General features: G+C 39.4%; 1 protein-coding gene across 1 annotated transcript in view; it reads left to right on the top strand.

Moving 5' to 3' along the window:
- The window catches only part of PSPC1 (paraspeckle component 1), a 58,947-nt gene that overhangs the window by 4,656 nt on the left and 35,515 nt on the right, over positions 1–18,776 (top strand). The window contains exons 2-4 of the mRNA XM_032610973.1: positions 1,691–1,992; positions 8,756–8,851; positions 11,990–12,186. Of these exons, the coding sequence (XP_032466864.1) occupies positions 1,691–1,992; positions 8,756–8,851; positions 11,990–12,186 (595 nt within the window). The remainder of the gene's footprint in view (positions 1–1,690; positions 1,993–8,755; positions 8,852–11,989; positions 12,187–18,776) is intronic.

Genomic DNA, 18,776 nt, shown 5'->3' with positions numbered 1-18,776 from the left:
CCAACAGTAAAAAAGTACTTGATTTAACATAAAAATGGAGATTTCTTGCTCATCCTGAAAAAAAGAAGATACGTGACATTGTCACTATGTCTGACTGAATCTGAGCAGGAGATGCCCTCTAGAAACACTTGACAGTTTTACAAAGTTTTTACAAAGTCCTCCAGGCTCTCTCTATTCCCCTGCCCGCAAACATACTATTATGAATAATTTCAGAGTATAAAAATGAACATTCATACACTCAATACCTAGATTCTATGGTTAAATTTTGCTGTATTTTTTTCACATATCTGTATTTCTTATCTCCATCCGTCCATCAGTCGATGACTCTTAAACACTTCAGCATGCTTATCATTAGCTAGAGTCCAATATTGTTTTTTAAGGTATTTGAAATCTACATATAATGAAATGCACAAATTTTAAGTGTATGGTTTCATGATTTTAGATCAAGATGTTATCATCACCCCATGAAATGTCCTCACGTTTCTTCCCATTCCCAGTTATATGTGTGACAGCATTTTAATTCAAGACTCTGTTACTAAAATCTGCCTCTCAGAGTTGCTGGATTACATGACATCTTAGCTGCAAAGGACATATCCCTTGTTAGATATTCGTGAAATGTTTGCTGGTACTACTACTACTGTTACTAAGTTAAGAGTGATAAACAAAATGGCTATTTTGAATATCTATCAAAAGGTTAGGTTCATTTGTCTTTGTAAAATTGGTTCTGTAGGTAGATTTTTGCCTAAGTGCTGTCATTTAAAGCTGTTGTGAACATTTTAGGGATTGAATAAAAAGCTATTGTGACCTTATTCATAAGAAAGTACATAGTACTTTTCTCACAAATGCGTATAAAGCCTCTTTCAGTTTTTGCTGGGAAGTTTTCACAGCACAAAAAGAACATACTTGTAGTAAGTTTACCAGTTTGTTGTTTTAGATGCCTGTTTTATACCAGCTTTGAATTCTTCAAGAAGGAAGTTCTCTTAACTTGTAGTTTCAGCAATGAACATATTTTCTAGTTTATAATAAGTGCATGTGCACTTTTCTGTATAATGGAGAGAACTCTTTTTTTGGGAGAGAACTCTTACAGCCCATGAATGTGTGTTTGCTTCTCTCACTGTAATGGTGAGAAATGTGTGGCCCATGAAAGTATTTCAGAAGAGGTGATTAATAACACCTGATAGTAGTTTTCTTACAGATAATATAAAAGAAATGGAAATAAAAATGGAAAGGGATTTGTCTGGCATTGGAGAGGTGGTACGCTTTATTAAGATACAAATATCAGAAACATGGAGTGTGTAGAGAATTAATATATTTTCAGTAATAGTTTCTAGTAACTGGTAATCGGTCTCAAAAAGTAATTATGTGTTTCTTTTAATACATGTAGGAGATTGATAAAAGATATTACTTTGAATATTTAATAGTTGGCAATTTGTTTATGAGTAGATCATCTTTAAGTGATGACTTTTTACACGACATTGAGGTTGGAACTTTCTACTTAAAATGTTTAAAATTAATTATCTTTAAAATATTAATAAAATGCATGTGATACCATCATTGAATGACGCAAAAACAGAATGACCTTATCAGTCATTTTCTAAAGCTGCCCAGCTCTCCTCCCTAGAAACAAACCACTATTTAAAATTGTTTGTTACTGTAATTTTTAAAAGGTGATTTTTTTCTTCCTAAAAAGGAGTCCAGAACACTGGCTGAAATTGCAAAAGCAGAGCTGGATGGCACCATTTTGAAGAGCAGACCTCTCCGAATTCGTTTTGCTACACATGGAGCAGCCTTAACTGTCAAGAACCTCTCTCCGGTTGTCTCCAATGAGCTTCTAGAGCAAGCGTTTTCCCAGTTTGGTCCAGTAGAGAAAGCTGTGGTTGTCGTGGATGACCGTGGTAGAGCTACGGGAAAAGGCTTTGTGGAATTTGCAGCAAAACCTCCTGCACGAAAGGCTCTGGAGAGATGTGGTGATGGGGCATTCTTGCTAACAACGTGAGTTTAAATGTCTTGTCATTCTTCTATACAGTTACACATGGGCTTCTCTCTGTTCTCACTTCTTTCTTTGCAGTGCATTCTGTATGTTGTCTTGGCATGTGGTAAGTAGGTGTTGAATAAATACTCAGTGAATACAAATAGGGTATATTTATGTACCGTCAGGAGTCTTACTTTATTCAGACTTCAGTGTACTGATCCGTTCTACATGAATCTCAGGAATGTTTTGTACTACAATTTTTGTTCAATTTACTGAACGTCTATTGTGTGCAAAGCAAAATGTTACATTTAATGAATGAATGACATTTTGGTCAACTTTGAAGTATAATTTACATATGTTAAAATGCACCCAATTTTGCATGTAGAGCTCAATGAGTTTTTAAAAATGTATATATGTAGTCATGTAACCTACTACCACAGTCAAGATATAGAACATTTCCAGCATTCAACAAAAGTTCCTTTGTGTCCTTTTGCAGTTACTCCCCACCTCTTATCTCTGCCTAGACCGCTCTTGATCTTTCTGTTATTATAAATTAGTTTTGTCTTTTCTTGTATTTCATAGAAATGAAATTATATAGTGTGTATTCTTTCATGTCTGATTTCTTTTGCTTAGCGTGTTTTTGAGATTTCATCCATATCATTGTACCAGTATTTTGTTCCCTTTTATGGCCGAGTTACAACTTTGTCCGGTGACATGTGGGTGGATGTTCAAGTTGCTTCCAACTACTGGCCATTGTGAATAAAGCTGTTATGAACATCTGTGTACAAAGCTTCTTGTGAACATTATGCTTTCATGTGGCTTGGGTAATACTTAGGAGGAAATGACCATATGTTCAGCTTTATAGGAAACTGCCAAACTGTTTTCAGAATGTTTGTACCTATTTACATTCCCACCAGCAATGGATGAGAGAGTTCTAGTTGATCATGTCCTTAACAGCACTTCGTATTTTCAGCCTTTTAGATATTGTAGTGAGTGTAGTGGTGTCTCATTGTGGTTTAGATTTTATTTTCCTAATGACCAATGATGAGCATCTTTTCATGTGCTTTTTGGCTCTTTTTATGTGTTTTGTGAAATGTCTGTTGACATTTTTGGTCTGTTTTTTAATTGACTTGTTTGTCTTACATTATTAACAGATCTGGGTACAGGTCTGTATTAAGACTATTTCTCCCAGTCTGTGGTTTGCTTTCTAATTTTTTAAATAGTGGTTTTCAAAGGCAGAAGTTTTTATATTTGGTGAAGTCCAGTTTATCAATTTATTTTCTTTCATGCTTTGTTCTTTTTGAATCCTTGTATGATATCTTTGCCTTTCCTCAGGTAGCAAAGCTTTCTCATGTTTTCTTGAGAAATTTTATAGCTTTTTATTTAAACCTGTGATTCGTATTGAGTATGATGGGAGGTAACAGTTTATTTATTTAACATAGATATCTGGGTGTTCTGGCACCATTAATTGAAAAGATTATGATTTCCCCTTTGGAAATCATAGAAAACTGGATTTTGGAGTTTTGGAAAACTGGAAAAAAAATCTGTACTCTTTTTTCTGTTTAATTGATCAGTATGTCTATTACACCAGTACTATACTTTCTTAATTGCCTTACCCTAAGCTTTGAAGTCAGATAGTATCATCCAGCTTTATTCTTTTTGCAAAATTGTTCTGGTTATTATCATTTCCTTGTATATCCTTACTGGTTTTAAAATCAGCTTGTCAATTAAAAAGGATTCTGCTAGGCCTTTTTTTTTTTTTAAACATCTTTATTGGAGTATAATTGCTTTACAGTGGTGTGTTAGTTTCTGTTTATAATCTGCTGGGCTTTTGATTGGAATTGCTTTGAGTTTACAGATCATTCTGGGGAACATTAACATCTTCTATCAACCTTTTCCAATCTACGAATGTGATGTATCTCTCCATTTACTTAAAAATATTTTAAAGTAATTATGATGGTCATTAAACCTGTTGCCATATTAATATGTCTTTCCTTTCAGTTTGCCCACAAGAAAGCTCTGGATATGCATTCTTACTTAGTCTTCAGACTGAATTTGGTGTAAAAGTTCCTTAGTTGATTACTGAATTGATTTCTTTTATCTGATACTGTGCCCACCTCTGGCACTTGTGCTGTTGACTGGGATCGTTCAAATATTTTAGGATTTGGGGAATTGGATACAAAGACAATGTAAAAAAATTGTTTCCTGGCCCCAAGGAGCTTCGTTTGGTGATTTGTAAAGCATTTTTCAGTTTGTTTTTGACAGTTAAGCATTTGTGTTAAAGCTGTTTTATAGCAGATGTAGCATGAATTACAGCTCTGCCAACTTGTTCTCTCAGGGACTTGGCTCTTGTTCCCTTTGCTTAGAGATGCTCTTTCTCCAGATCATCATGGGCCTTGCTCTTGCATTTTATTCACATTTTGCTAAGATGTTATCTTCTCAGGGAAGCTGACTGTTCTATCTTAAAATAGGCTGATGCTTTATTCTCCAATTTATTTTTCTCCATAGCACTTAGTGTTAAGTTGCATGTCTTTCTCTGCGGTAGAATATAAGCTCCACTAGGGCAGGGACTTTGTCTGGCTTAACACTATAATCCTAACATTTGTATTCTAATATTTCTTGGCCACATAGTAAGCTTGTAATAGTTATTTAAAGAGTGAAGGAAGGCAAGGACTAAAGCAGTAGGCAAGGTGTGTGGTTAGTATGTTTTTTCCACTGCAGGCTTTGATTAATTGCTGTTTTTTAAAGTCATAGCCAGGCATTGGTAAATATTTAATTCTTACGGGTAGCTTTTAGAATAATTTATAACAATTTTGAGGGAATGGGCAAGGTGTTGAACATTTTATGTGTCTTATTTCATGGATTTCCAGAACAACACTGGTTATTATTTGTTCCATTTTTCAGGTGAGAAAATTGGCCCAGAGATGTTAAGTAGTTTGCTTAAGATTGCACAGCAGATAAATGGTAGAGTTTAGTCTGATGCCAAATCCCTTGCTTCTTTTTTTTTCTTTTAAGTAAACTTATTTATTTATGGCTGCATTGGGTCTTCGTTGGGGCGCACGGGCTTTCTTTAGTTGCGGCGAGCCGGGGCTACTCTTCATTGTGGTGCGTGGGCTTCTCTTTGCTGTGGCTTCTCTTCTTGCGGAGTAGAGGCTCTAGGCGCGTGGGCTCAGTAGTTGTGGCACACAGGCCTAGTTGCTCTGCGGCATGTGGGATCTTATCTTCCAGACCGTGGATCAAACCCACGTTCCCTGCATCAGCAGGTGGATTCGTAACCACTGTGCCACAAGGGAAGTCTCTCCCTTGCCTTTTTTTTTTTTTTTTTTTTTTTTTTTTTTTTTTTGCGGTGTTCGGGCCTCTCAGTGCTGTGGCCTCTCCCGTTGCGGAGCACAGGCTCCGGACTTGCAGGCTCAGCGGCCATGGCTCACCGGCCCAGCCGCTCCGCGGCATGTGGGATCCTCCTGGACTGGGGCACGAACCCGTGTCCCCTGCATTGGCAGGCGGACTCTTCAACCACTGCGCCACCAGGGAAGCCCTCCCTTGGTTCTTATACTGTGCTGCAGGTGGAGTGTTTTCTTCTTTCTGTAGACTCTCCTTACTCAGGTCCTTTGTTGTTAAACATTCTCATGGAGCTCAGGATGCTCTTCTCCCTGCTGTTTGAATAGTTGGTCTCAGCTGAAGGGTCGCTTTATGGAGAGGATTTTCTGGACTGCGTTATCTAAAGTGGCGCCTCTGTTATTCTTTCTGACAGCATCGTTTTTTCTTCTTAGGTCTTAAAATGGTTCTTTTGTTTACTCATTTTTTTGGAGGGGGTGGGTCTCTTAGAAGACTTTCAGGGATTGTTTATCATTGTATCCCTAGCCCCAACTGCAGTCTTGGTACCTGTTAGGTAATCAAATATTTACTGATGGACTGACTGTATCTCAGATATCTGAGGTAATACAAGTGATTTATAGGAGTGGTATCACAGGGATTTAGTTTCTAAATGTAGACATCTTGTGTAATCAAAATTTCTCTTGAAAATACCTTTAAATTGTCATAAAATGTTGTATACCACACATGCCTTTAGGTAAATGACCTTGTACACAGTATATATAATGATTACCACACAGTAAGCAAAAGTATGTGTAAATTATATGTCTATGCTGTTTTGAAATTACAAAAGAGGCAGAAAAATAGAAAAAAGGGGAAATTAAAAAGCTTCACCTATGATAATAAAGGTATGTCCACATCTTTAAACATTGGAATCACACCTAGAGCAGCAGAGGTGCTCATGCCTGGAGCTCACAGGAATTGAGGAGGCATAATGATAGGTGCTCACTTTTCAAATTTTTTTCCCTTTCCCTTTTTTTTTTTGGTTTGTTTTTTTAAAGATCATTTCAGGTTAACTTCAATGAAGATATAGTGGTCTGTTCTTACTATTTTCCAACTGATACCCTAAAGATGATGTTGGAGTTGCTTCCTTAGAAGGAGGAAAAAGTGTATGTTTTAATTTCAGTTTAGAGAAAGATATTTTCCCTTTAAAACAATCCTTTAATGTTAATATAAATGTTATCTACACTCACTGATTGTTAGCATTTTGTCATAGTTTTTTCACTATATGTACAAATTTGTTTTTTTCTTTGCTAATTCATTTAAGAGTCAGCAGTGGATAACATACTTGACCCCTGATTACAGTACTTGGCATGTATCTTCTGTGAATAAAGCCACAATATAATTGTCACACTGAGGAAACAATGTTTATCCAATATTTAATATTGAATATTAAAGTTTAATTTTAATTGAATATTATGTTTCCCCATTGCCTAGTAATGTGTTTTATAACTTATTTTTTGCAATCAAAGATCACACATTGAATTTATTTACATCTGTTATTTCCTTTTATCTGTTTTAGCTCCCCAAATGACAAAAATGTCAGTGTTATGACATTGGCATTATTATTTTTTTAAATTTTATTTATTTGTTTTTGGCTGCGTTGGGTCTTCGTTGTTGCCTGTGGGCTTTCTCTAGTTGCGGTGAGCAGGGGCTACTGTTCGTTGTGGTGCGCAGGCTTCTCATTGTGGTGGCTTCTTTTGTTGCGGAGCACAGGTTCTAGGCATGTGGACTTAAGTAGTTGTGGCATGTGGGCTCAGTAGTTGTGGCTCGCAGGCAGGCCCTAGAGCGCAGGCTCAGTAGTTGTGGCATGCGGGCTCAGTAATTGTGGCTCACAGGCTCAGTAGTTGGGGTGCAAGGGCCTAGTTGCTCCGTGGCACGTGGGATCTTCCCAGACCAGGGCTCGATCCCATGTCCCCTGCATTGGTAGGTGGATTCTTAACCACTGTGCCACAGGGGAAGCCCCAGTACATTTTCCTCTTGAGGTCTCTTCTGATTTTTCTCTGGGGTGGTGGTGGCCTTGTGGTGTTGAAGTGGAGGGTGCAGGTTTCAGTCGTTGCTGGCCTCGGTTCAGGTGTAGTTCTTACCTGGCTCTATTACTCTTCGAATGTTTGTGGCCCTGCCAAGGCTTCCAGTGGTTAAGTGGTCCATATAGTGCATCTTCTTCATTTTGTCCCTGGGCCCCTTTGGGTGCTCTTAGAATACTAGATCGTCCTATGGGCTGGGTGGGTTCAGGAATTCTTGGCTGCTTTCTCACACCTCACTGGGTTATGTGTACTCTTGGAGGCTGTGTTTACTTATTCTTTCTTATGTTTCTGTTTTTACATGTTGGACACGAGATCTCACCCTGGAAAATGAGGCCTGTGAATCCCTTTTCTTTTGGGTTCCCACGCATTTTATCTGAGGTTTCTAATCTCACTGTCTTCATCACCCCAAGGTATTCCACATCTGCTTCTAATTCATTTTCTCTCTAAAATGTCTTCATTAGCCCAGGAATAACTTTATAAATAACGGATTTATATCTTTCCTTTCCCTACAGTGGAGGATCTAGTCTCTTAATCTCTGGACCTTTATTTATTTGTAAAGGGAAGCCTTCTGAACTAGGGAAGCATTCTGAACTGCGGAAGCCCCTTCACCTCTCTAGCTCGTCTCTTAACACCTCAAAAATTAACCGTGACTTTTTTCTCTCTGAAGCATCTCTGTTCAGAAGGCAGTATAAATAGATTTTAGTCTGTTTGCGTGGTGAGAGACTGATAGCAAGGAAAGTTTTAATATCAGTATATCATCTACTGCAGTTACTTTTCTTTCTTGTCTTTCCTCAGTGAGCTTTCCCTTCCTTTGGAAAACAATAAAGGAGGGTTTCCAGGTCAGATCTGTGTCATCATCCACTCTTCTTGTCCCCCCACCCCGTTTCCTCCTTGCATGTGTTGCTTCTGGCCCCGCCTCGTTCCCTTTTTCTTGGCTGATAATCTTTTAGGTCTCATTTTGGGTTTTAGAAAGACTTTTCTTTACAAGACTGGTTGGACACAGAGGGAGGCTGACAGGTGGGCAGTGGTGGGAATTTGAGGTGATGGGGTTGGGGGGATGAGGACGACACACACAGGATGAGAGTCAGGTACTCGCTCTTCTGCATTGTGCTTTGTAAAAGTTAACTGCGGTGCTCACGCAGGTTCGTGGTTGATGTATTTTTCTGTCACCTTGAATAGACTCCATGCTCTAAAAATAAACACTGATTTTTGACTTGGACATTCACCTGTGTCTGTGCAGCCAGTGTTTTTGACTGATTTCAGACATTTTACTCAGGAAAGAAATTTTCCAAGTATGTATCTTGGAGTTACTATAAAAGATTTCTAGGAGGACGTTAATTCTTGATACTGTATTAATTCTTATTAATGCTTTGTACCTGTCCAGGACCCCTCGTCCAGTCATTGTGGAGCCCATGGAGCAGTTTGATGATGAAGATGGCTTGCCAGAGAAGCTAATGCAGAAAACTCAGCAGTATCATAAGTAAGATTTTACTAACAAAGATAATTTAGATCTGTGCTCTCAAGGGTATTTATTACTTCACATTTGTAATCGAGTATTGTTGGATTATAAGGTGTGCTGTTCAGTCATACAATCTGGTTACTAGAGTGGGCTGGTCTACATGGAATGCTAGTTTTCTTGTGTATATTGGTAAAATGTTAACTTGACTTCGAAGTCTCAACTTTTACAACTGGGGCATGGATGGGGTAGGTAAGAGGATACTGTCAGTAGTATTTATGCCAGAGAAACAATGATTTTTTTTTTTTTTTTTTTGCGGTACACGGGCCTCTCACTGTTGTGGCCTCTCCTGTCGCGGAGCACAGGCTCCAGACGCACAGGCTCAGTGGCCATGGCTCATGGGCCCAGCCGCTCCGCGGCATGTGGGATCTTCCCGGACCGGGGCACGAACCCGCGTTCCCTGCATCAGCAGGCAGACTCTCAACCACTGTGCCACCAGAGAAGCCCTGAATTTTCTTTTTTTGGTATTTATTTATTATTTATTTGGTTGCACCGGCTCTTAGTTGTGGCAGGTGGGCTCCTTAGTTGCGGCTCATGGGCTCTTTTAGTTGCTTCTCGGCAGCTCCTTAGTTACGTCATGTGGGCTCCTTAGTTGTGGCATGTGAACTCTTAGTTGTGGCATGCATGTGGGATCTAGTTCCCTGACCAGGGATTGAAACTGGGCCCCCTGCATTGAGAGCACGGAGTCTTATCCACTGCACCACCGGGGAAGCCCCAACAAAGAATTTTAGATATGAAAATTTCTGTATTTAGTATGCTTCAGGTGTATTATGAATTAAGAGTTAGGAGACTTTTTGAAATATTTATTTATTTATTTATTTATGGCTGCTTGGGTCTTAGTAGTGGCACATCGGGTCTTGTTGCGGTGTGCAGGCTTCTTTATAATTGTGGTGCGTGGGCTCCAGAGTGTGTGGGCTCTCTAGTTGTGGCACGTGGGCTTCTTGCCCCGCGGCATGTGGTATCCTAGTTCCCCAACCAGGGATCGAACCGGCGTCCCCTGCACTGCAAGGTGGAGTCTTAACCACTGGACCACCAGGGAAGTGCCGTGAGTTAGGAGACATTTTGGCAGGGGTGGAGTGGAGATGGTTCTAGTTAAGTAACTTGGCAAAGAGTTAAGAATTTTTCTTAAAGATGAAAAATAAAAATAGCCTGTTTTCAAAATGTTATATGTTATTCTTTTTCAGTTACTTTTCACTCAGTGTGATTCAGATATTTTTGCGTAAGTTGCCTGTATGAATATGTTGTATTGTTCTTAACCAGTCACTCATTTATTATAGTAAATAAAACTGTAATGGACTTCCCTGGCGGTCCAGTGGTTAAGACTCTGTGCTTGCAAAGCAGGAGGTGTGGGTTTGATCATCTCTGGTTGGGGAACTAAGATCCCACATGCTGAATGGAGTGGCCCAAAAGAAAGAAACAAAAAACCTGTAATATTTGCATGCATGAGTTCAACAAATATTGGAATGCCTTTGTGCTAGGCACTGTTCTTGTTCCTGCCAGTGCAACTTAGAACTGTTTTTGCCCTCACAGTGCTTACGTTTCTCATGGCGGGGCTATACAATAATTAATGAACCAAAGATTATAAAACATATTAAGTAGTGAGAAATACCATTTAAAACCAAGAAAGTGAGGTATGATGGCTTAGATCAAAGGCTATGCATATTTAACTGTGATTAATACTGCCAGATGGTTCTCCCCAAATACTATACCAATTTATACTTATGAGTGTGTGTATAAAAGTATTTTTCTTTGTCCTGACAGAAGATGGATGTTACGATGTTAAGATATGATAGTGTAGGCTCAAGATGACATTTTATGCATGTTTTAATGAGCATTCCTTGATTTTAGTGCAGATGGATGTTTTTCCTTGTAGTTGATTTAAATGACAAATATGGGTGCCTATTATTATTATTTTTAAAATAAATTTAGTTACTTATCTTTGGCTGCGTTGGTTCTTTGTTGCTGCACGTGGGCTTTCTCTAGTTGCGGCCAGCGGGGGGCTGCTCTTCGTTGCAGTATGCAGGCTTCCATGGCGGTGGCTTTTTGTGTTGCGTAGCACGGGCTCTAGGCGCGTGGACTTCACTAGTTGTGGCTTGCAGGCTCTAGAGCGCAGGCTCAGTAGCTGTGGCGCATGGACTTAGTTGTTCCACGGCACGTGGGGTCTTCCTGGACCAGGGCTCCATCCCATGTTCCCTGCATTGGCAGGAGGATTCTTCACCACTGCGCCACCAGGGAAGTCCCACAGCTGTTTCTTGTCACTACATTTTCCCTCTGTGACAACCTCTCCCTTTATCTCCCAACTTTGTCCCATCCACCATCTTCCCCTCCCCACCCCAAAATAAAAGTTAAAATTTGTGATTGCATGCCATCTGTACTTTTATTGATGAGTGAGAATTATGTTCTTATCAGTACTTTTGAATAACTGAAGAATTTCTTTGACTGTCAGGTACATTCACAGGTCTTAAATTTTTTCGGTCATTTATTCATTCAAAGAAATAAATACTAAATGTGTACAATGTGCTAGATATGTACTACGTACTTAGTTACAGTGGTTAACAGAAATTTCATGTACTCAATGAGTTTATAGTCTAGCAAGGCAAACAAATATTAAGACAGTTTTAGTAAATTAGGCCTACAGTTTTTGGCCTAGCCAATGAACCTGGTACATAACAGTTAACTGTATCTGCTTGTATTACTATCCCTAAAAGTTATACTTTTAGAGAGAAAAATCTGACTTCAGCCAATTAACTTAAGGGACATTTGGGTCATATGTTGCAGACTACCTTATATAAAATTGTTGAGTGAAAACCAGGAAGGCCTTATTGGAGTTGTTAATTAGGGGAGTGTAGATTGTAGCATCAGATTGCCTAGGTTTGAATCCTGGTGCCCTTACTAATTAGTTGGGCATCTTTGGGCAGTTTCTCAAACTTAGGCTTGTTAAAACCTGCTTGACAATGTTGCCGTGATATATTTCATGGAGGGTACTTGTCAACAGTGCCATGAACATTGTAATAGCTCAGTGAATGGTAGTGTTCGTTGTTCTTACATGTCATTTTACCTTTGAAACATAACATTTCTGTGTGTCTTTCCTTGTAAACTTAGGGAAAGAGAACAGCCGCCACGTTTTGCTCAGCCTGGGACATTTGAATTTGAGTATGCATCTCGCTGGAAGGCTCTGGATGAAATGGAGAAGCAGCAGCGTGAGCAGGTTGATAGAAACATCCGAGAAGCCAAAGAGAAACTGGAGGCGGAAATGGAAGCGGCCCGGCACGAGCACCAGCTGATGCTCATGCGGCAAGGTAAGACGCGTTTCCGTGTAGGTGTCCCCGTTGACACCTATTACTAAGTCGCTAGTTAGGGGTTTAGAGACAGTTGAAACTGAAAATGGTAGAAAGAAACATTTCACTTTTCTGAGAGAACTTCCTTAGGAAAAAAAACTTACTAAAAATAAGTTACCTACATAAATAGTATTGTTGGAGGTGATTAAGGTTGTTAACTTTTGCCAGAAGTGAGTACATGCTTCTGCTGGCAAAGAGAAGCCCAGTGAGGTGATTCTTGGTATGTAGTTGTGGCATAAAGTCACATATCAAGATTTTGTTTGGTGGAAAGAAGAATTATGGCAAATGCTGGCTATTTAAGATTCTTACTACATGTCGGAAGATTTACAGATGGATATTCCTTGGCAGAGATGAAAAAGATTCATGTGTGCTGTTGGGTATGGGAATTCAGGAATACTAAATTCTGAGTGTTTGGCAAGAACATTTTAAACACTTGAGGCAGAGCTAACTGAATTTTTAAGAGCACTCATAACAGGTGTTATACATAACATAACATTTACTCGCATTCATTGGTCAGATACCTAACATGTCAAGCTGCTTAAATATATCTCAGAAGCTTACTTCTTCCCATTCCTGTTTCTAGGTTTCTTTATATCCCTGTCTATATTGTTTATCTCTACCCTTTCTTCTTTCCTGTTAATTCTCCAAATAACTTTTTCTGGTTCTTCCTATTACTCATCTTTTCCATTATCTGTAAAATTTTGGATTTCTTTTTTAAAAAATTATTTATTTATTTATTTTGGCCATGATGTGCAGCTTGTGGGATCTTCGTTCCCTGACCGGGGATCCAGCCGGTGCCCCCTGCAGTGGAAGCACGCAGTCCTAACCACTGGATCCCCAGGGAATTCCCCAAATTTTGTATTTCTTAAAATAAAGCATCTGATTGCTTTCTATTTTGCTCTTAAATTTTTTGCACTTGTTTTTTTAACTTAGCACTTCAGTAAAGTTCTATGTACCTTCTCTTGACTGCCCCCAGAGGTCATGGCGCCACAGACAGCTGCCCAATTTCTGCAGCAGACTTCTTTTTTTAAAAAAATAAATTTATTTATTTATTTATTTATGGCTGCGTTGGGTCTTCGTTGCCGCACGTGGGCTTTCCCTCGTTGTGATGAGTGGGGGCTACTCTTCATTGTGGTGCGTGGGCTTCTCACTGCGGTGGCTTCTCTTGTTGCGGAGCACGGGCTCTAGGCACGCGGGCTTCGGTAGTTGTGGCACATGGGCTCAGTAGTTGTGGCTTGCGGGCTCTAGAGCGCAGGCTCAGTAGTTGCTGCATTGGCAGGCGGATTCTTAACCATTGTGCCACCAGGGAAGTCCCTAAAGTATTCTTTATACTAGAGCCAGTATTTCTTTAAAAGGTGAAAATTTGATCATCATTCATCTCTAAATCTTTTTGGTAGATTCTCATTTCCTTTTAGATAAAATCCAGGTTAGTTTTTTTTTCTTTTTTTTTTTTAAACTGTTCAGTAAATGTTTATTGAGCAATTACGGTCAAGTCACTGAATAACTGCGTTGATGCCAAATAAGTTAAAACAAACTCAGCAAACGCTAGAAACTAGTCAGACATTTCTGGTTTCATTTGGACCCTAAACCTAGCGTTTCTATAAACTGTAAAATACTCTTTTTCTAATAAAATTGAAGTCATTCATATCATATACTAATATGTTTAAACTAGTTACGTTTATACTAGGTCTCTTGCAGAAATTTGAAAATTGTTATCTAAGATAAAGTTTTAGAATCATAGGCTGCTTAGACCTGGAAGAGAGAGCTTCAAGTTTATCCAGCCTTAGATTTTATGATTCAAAAATTTGGCCAGGGACTTCCCTGGTGGTCCAGTGGTTAAGACTCTGCTCTTCCACTACAGGGGGCCCGGGTTCAATACCTGGTCGGGGAACTAAGATCCCTCATGCTGCCCCTCATGGCCAAAAAAAAAAAAAAAAATCGGCTACACACCAGAATCTACTGGGAAATTAAAAAAATTTTAATTTCCCAGGCCTCATGGTTGCTCCTGCACTTCTGTCCAGTATGAATTGTTCTCAGCTCTTAGCCTGACATGCACTTTGCCACTTTATTTTCCTGCTCTCTATGGTCATGCCATAGTTAGGAAAAAACATTGATCAGATGTGTAAACATTTGTGCTGAAAGATATTTGTTGCTGCTACTAACAGGCAGTAGTGTAACAGTCATTACTTGAACCCATATTGAATGTTGGTTGTAGAAGACACCATGTGAGGTACTGAGGATGTAGTGATGACAAAGAACAACATTTCTTTAGGCCTCGTAGAGCTCTTGTGAGCTCTTAGAAAACTTTGCCTCACCCCTAAGGGAGTTTTGACTTTCGAAGCAGAGTAATTTTGTAGTTATTTCCTATGAGCTTTCATTTTATTGCTTTTTGTGTGCTTATTTATAACCCATGTTAACAGTTTTTGGTTTATAATATTAGAAAAGCACATTGCTTATTGTATCTTAGTCCTTGCTTCTGGGTTTACTTCTCCTGAAGTGCATGCTGTATTTCAGCAAAAGTCTGCAGGTGATAAATTCGTTTCAGTGTTAGTTTGTTTAAAAAAAAAAAATTTACAATCTTCTCTTTTGTTCTACAATTTTATATTTTATCGAGCGCTTCTAAGGGTGTATTCAGGTTGGGGAGCAACTTGAAGTAATCTTAGTTCTTTGGCTCTGCAGAGACACAGGGCTCTCTAGTTGACCTATCTTGGAAATGGAAAGCTCAGACAGCACAGAAAACTGTCCTTTTCCCTGGCCCCGCCTTCTGCTTTCTTATAGGAGTCACTGTTTCTTCTGTATCCTTTAATGAAAAAAAATCATGCATATGTCAGTAGATGTGTGTGTGTGTGTGTATTTATTTATAACCAAGAAGATCTTTTTTGCTCCTTGCTCTTATACTTTCTGTATAAGTGTGTACGTATAGATCTGCTTCATTTTTTAAATGGCTTAATGATACTCTGTTAAATGGCTATAATTAGTTTTGCTCATCCTTTTTTTTTTTGCGGTACGCGGGCCTCTCACTGTTGTGGCCTCTCCCATTGTGGAGCACAGGCTCTGGACACGCAGGCTCAGCGGCCATGGCTCATGGGCCCAGCCGCTCCGCGGCATGCGGGATCTTCCCGGACCGGGGCACGAGCCCATGTCCCCTGCATCGGCAGGCGGACTCTCAACCACTGTGCCACCAGGGAAGCCCTGCTTATCCTCTTTTAATTGATGTCTAGTTCTCTTTCCAGCTTGTTAGTAAAAACAGTGTTGCAGTCAATATGTATATATCTTAGCAAATTTTTGTAAATGTTGATTCTTACTGACACACCAGTTCCTTTTAACAGTTGCTTCATTTCTATTTTACTGCTGTTTATGTAGTCCTTTCTAGATCCAAATCCCATTATACTTAATACAGGTTATTTTTTTGCTTCACTATCTGTTTTTTTTTTTTTCTTTGTGGTACGTGGGCCTCTCACTGTTGTGGCCTCTCCCGTTGTGGAGCACAGGCTCCGAACGCGCAGGCTCAACTGCCATGGCTCTTGGGCCCAGCCGCTCTGCGGCATGTGGGATCCTCCCGGACCGGGGCACGAACCCGTGTCCCCTGCAGCGGCAGGCGGGCTCTCAACCACTGCGCCACCAGGGAAGCCCAGGATTTCCTTTTCTGATGGTTGAATAATATTCCAATGTGTGTGTCTATATTTCTGTATATCACATTTTTTGTGTGTGTACATTATGTATCTGTATGTACACAACTACATCTTTATCCATTCATTTGTTGATAGACATTAGTTTGTTTCCATTACCTTAGCTATTGTGAATAGTGCAACAGACAGTGGAAGTGCAAATGTGTCTTTGAGACCCTGTTTTCTTTTTAATGTTCCTTAACCGTAGTTCTCACATGTTTCTCACATAATTCTCTCAGCCCTATTTTAAATATGTTGAGTCATGACTTTTCTGTTCATCACTTGATTCTCTGATGTTTATCCTCGTGACTTCTGTCAGAAGGTTCACAGAAACAGTGTTCCTGCATCTTCTAAAACATCCATGGTCTTGTACTTTTAAAAAAAATTAATTTATTTTTGGCTGCGTAGGGTCTTCCTTGCTGCGCGCGGCTTTCTCTAGTTGCTGCTAGTGGGGGCTACTCTTTGTTGCGGTGCACGAGCTTCTCAACTGCGGTTGCTTCCCTTGTTGCCGAGCATGGGCTCTAGGCATGCAGGCTTCAGTAGTTGCGGCTTGTGGGCTCTAGAGCGTAGGCTCAGTAGTTGTGGCGTACAGGCTTAGTTGCTCCGCGGCATGTGGGGTCTTCCCGGACCAGGGCTCAAGCCCGTGTCCCCTGCATTGGCAGGCGGATTCTTAACCATTGCGCCACCAGAGAAGTCCTCATGATCTTATACTTTAAATCCTCTCTTGAATGGCGTAAAATTCATGCTTCTTTCTCCCCTTTCTTAAGTACTTGATAGTATGTTTCTGTGGGAAAGTCTGAGACAAACCTGGATTTTTTTCCCTTGTGACTTGATCCTTTTAACAGGCTTCCATGTGAATTCTTTTAAGGTTCAGTAACTTATCCAGGATATGTTTTCCGCCCAAACATTTTGTTATGAGAAATTTTAAACATAAAAATGTTGAAAGAGGGGAAATCCCTGGGGGTCCAGTTGTTAGGACTCTGCACTTCCATTGCAGAGGGCATGTGTTGGATCCCTGGTTGGGGAACAGATCCCACAAGCTGCATGGTGTGGCCAAAAAAAAAAAAAAAAAGTTGAAAGAATTTTAAGGTATTTAATACTTAGATTTTGTTACTAACATTCTACTATACTTGTTTTATTACATCTTTCCATCTGTCCAGTCTTATATTCCAGATGTATCTTATTGCACACCATCATACTTTTCTTGGGACCAGATGTGCCCTTTCAATCTATAGATTCAGTTCTTACATTTCTAGGAAGGAGCTGTGTTAGATCAGAGAGCATATGTTTAGTCTTCATGACTTGAAGGATATTACATTGAGAGAACACTTTCCTACAGTCTAGCAAATCAGACTTAAAATTTGTCCATATTCCCCTCTATTCCCTTTTTGCTGTATACTCGTGATTATGATATACTGCAATTATAGATACAGTTTTACGTCTTTTGTGTTTGTTAGGTACACAGTTTTAAATGTTATTTGGTCTGTTAGTGAGTAGTGCTGCAGCTGATACTTTATGTCTGTGGATGCCTTTGGATTTTTTTTTTTTTTTTTTGGCCGTGTGTGACTTGTAGGATCTTAGTTTCCTGGCAGGGTTGAACCTGGGCCCCTGCAGTGAAAGCACCAAGTCCTAACCACTGGACTGCCAGGGAATTCCCTGGATTATTTTTATAAGAAAAATTCCTATGAGTGTGATTTACTGGGTTAAAGGATAAAAAGCACCTCAGGTTACCTGTTTTTTGGGTAATATTTTCCTCCAGAAGAATATTATCATGGCAGTATACAAATATATAAACTTTAGTGAAATTTCAGGAACCCTGGATATTAGCAACTTAAAGGAAGTAATTTGGAAGATGTAAAATGGTCGTTCTGTTTTAAGTTGATAGTGCTCCTCATGACTGTTAGATACTGTGCTTATCTGATAATTTGATTGTCAGATCCTTTGAGCTAATCATTATACCCATGTTACTGGTGAGAAAGCACGATCTGAGAGGTTAAAGCACCTGTCTTAACTGGCCCAGCTTAAAAGGAGAACATCCAGTTGTCAGAAAACATTTATGTTCTTTTCTTATTCCTTTTCATGGAAGAAAATGTAATTTTACATTTATTACTATATGTGCCCCTGATTTAAGAACAGCTAACCTTACAAAATCAATAATAAAACTGTTACAGGATGCGCTGTATTGACTTCCTTGGGTAATTAATGGTAGTAAGATACTTCCCATGCTTTGGCTTATTGACGCATTTCCCCTTAGGAATATAAATAGATTGTATATTTTTGGTCTTTACAAGTCTCGCCAGCTATAGAAATTATATGATAGTTATGGGGTCTCAATGTTGTTTGCAGAATGGAGTCATCTAGGGAGCTTCAAAAAAAAATACTCATAGCTGGTCCACATCCCAAGAGATTTTGATTTAATTGGTCTATGGCTAAAAGGTGCTTAAGTAATTCTAATGAGTAGTCAAGGTTGACAGCTAATGGTAAAAATGTTTGAACTTAATTGTAGTCATGTTTGGGTTTTAAGATAGCTAAATGTTTTCTCAACTGGCATGTTATCAGAATCGCCTGGTTCCTATCCCATATACCAAAGCAGGCTTTCCTGAGCAGAGTCCGAAAATCTTAAAAAAAAAATTTTTTTTTAAGTTTCTCAGTTGAGGCTGAACAGCCAGGTTTGCAATGCTGGCATTTTGAAAAGAGCTTTGGAATAAGGATAGATTTGGCTATACATCCCAGTTGAACCATGTAGTGGCTGGATGGCTAGAGCACATTTATAATCTGTCTGGATCTTTTTTCTTTGACATAATTAATACATAATTCAATCTGTAGGGAGGATAATACCTTGTTATAATTATGCCTGTGTTGTTATGGTTAAGATGTTTAGAG

Source organism: Phocoena sinus, chromosome 18, assembly GCF_008692025.1.
Source record: "Phocoena sinus isolate mPhoSin1 chromosome 18, mPhoSin1.pri, whole genome shotgun sequence".
Taxonomy (NCBI): domain Eukaryota; kingdom Metazoa; phylum Chordata; class Mammalia; order Artiodactyla; family Phocoenidae; genus Phocoena; species Phocoena sinus.
This window is presented reverse-complemented; position numbering and strand designations above follow the sequence as displayed.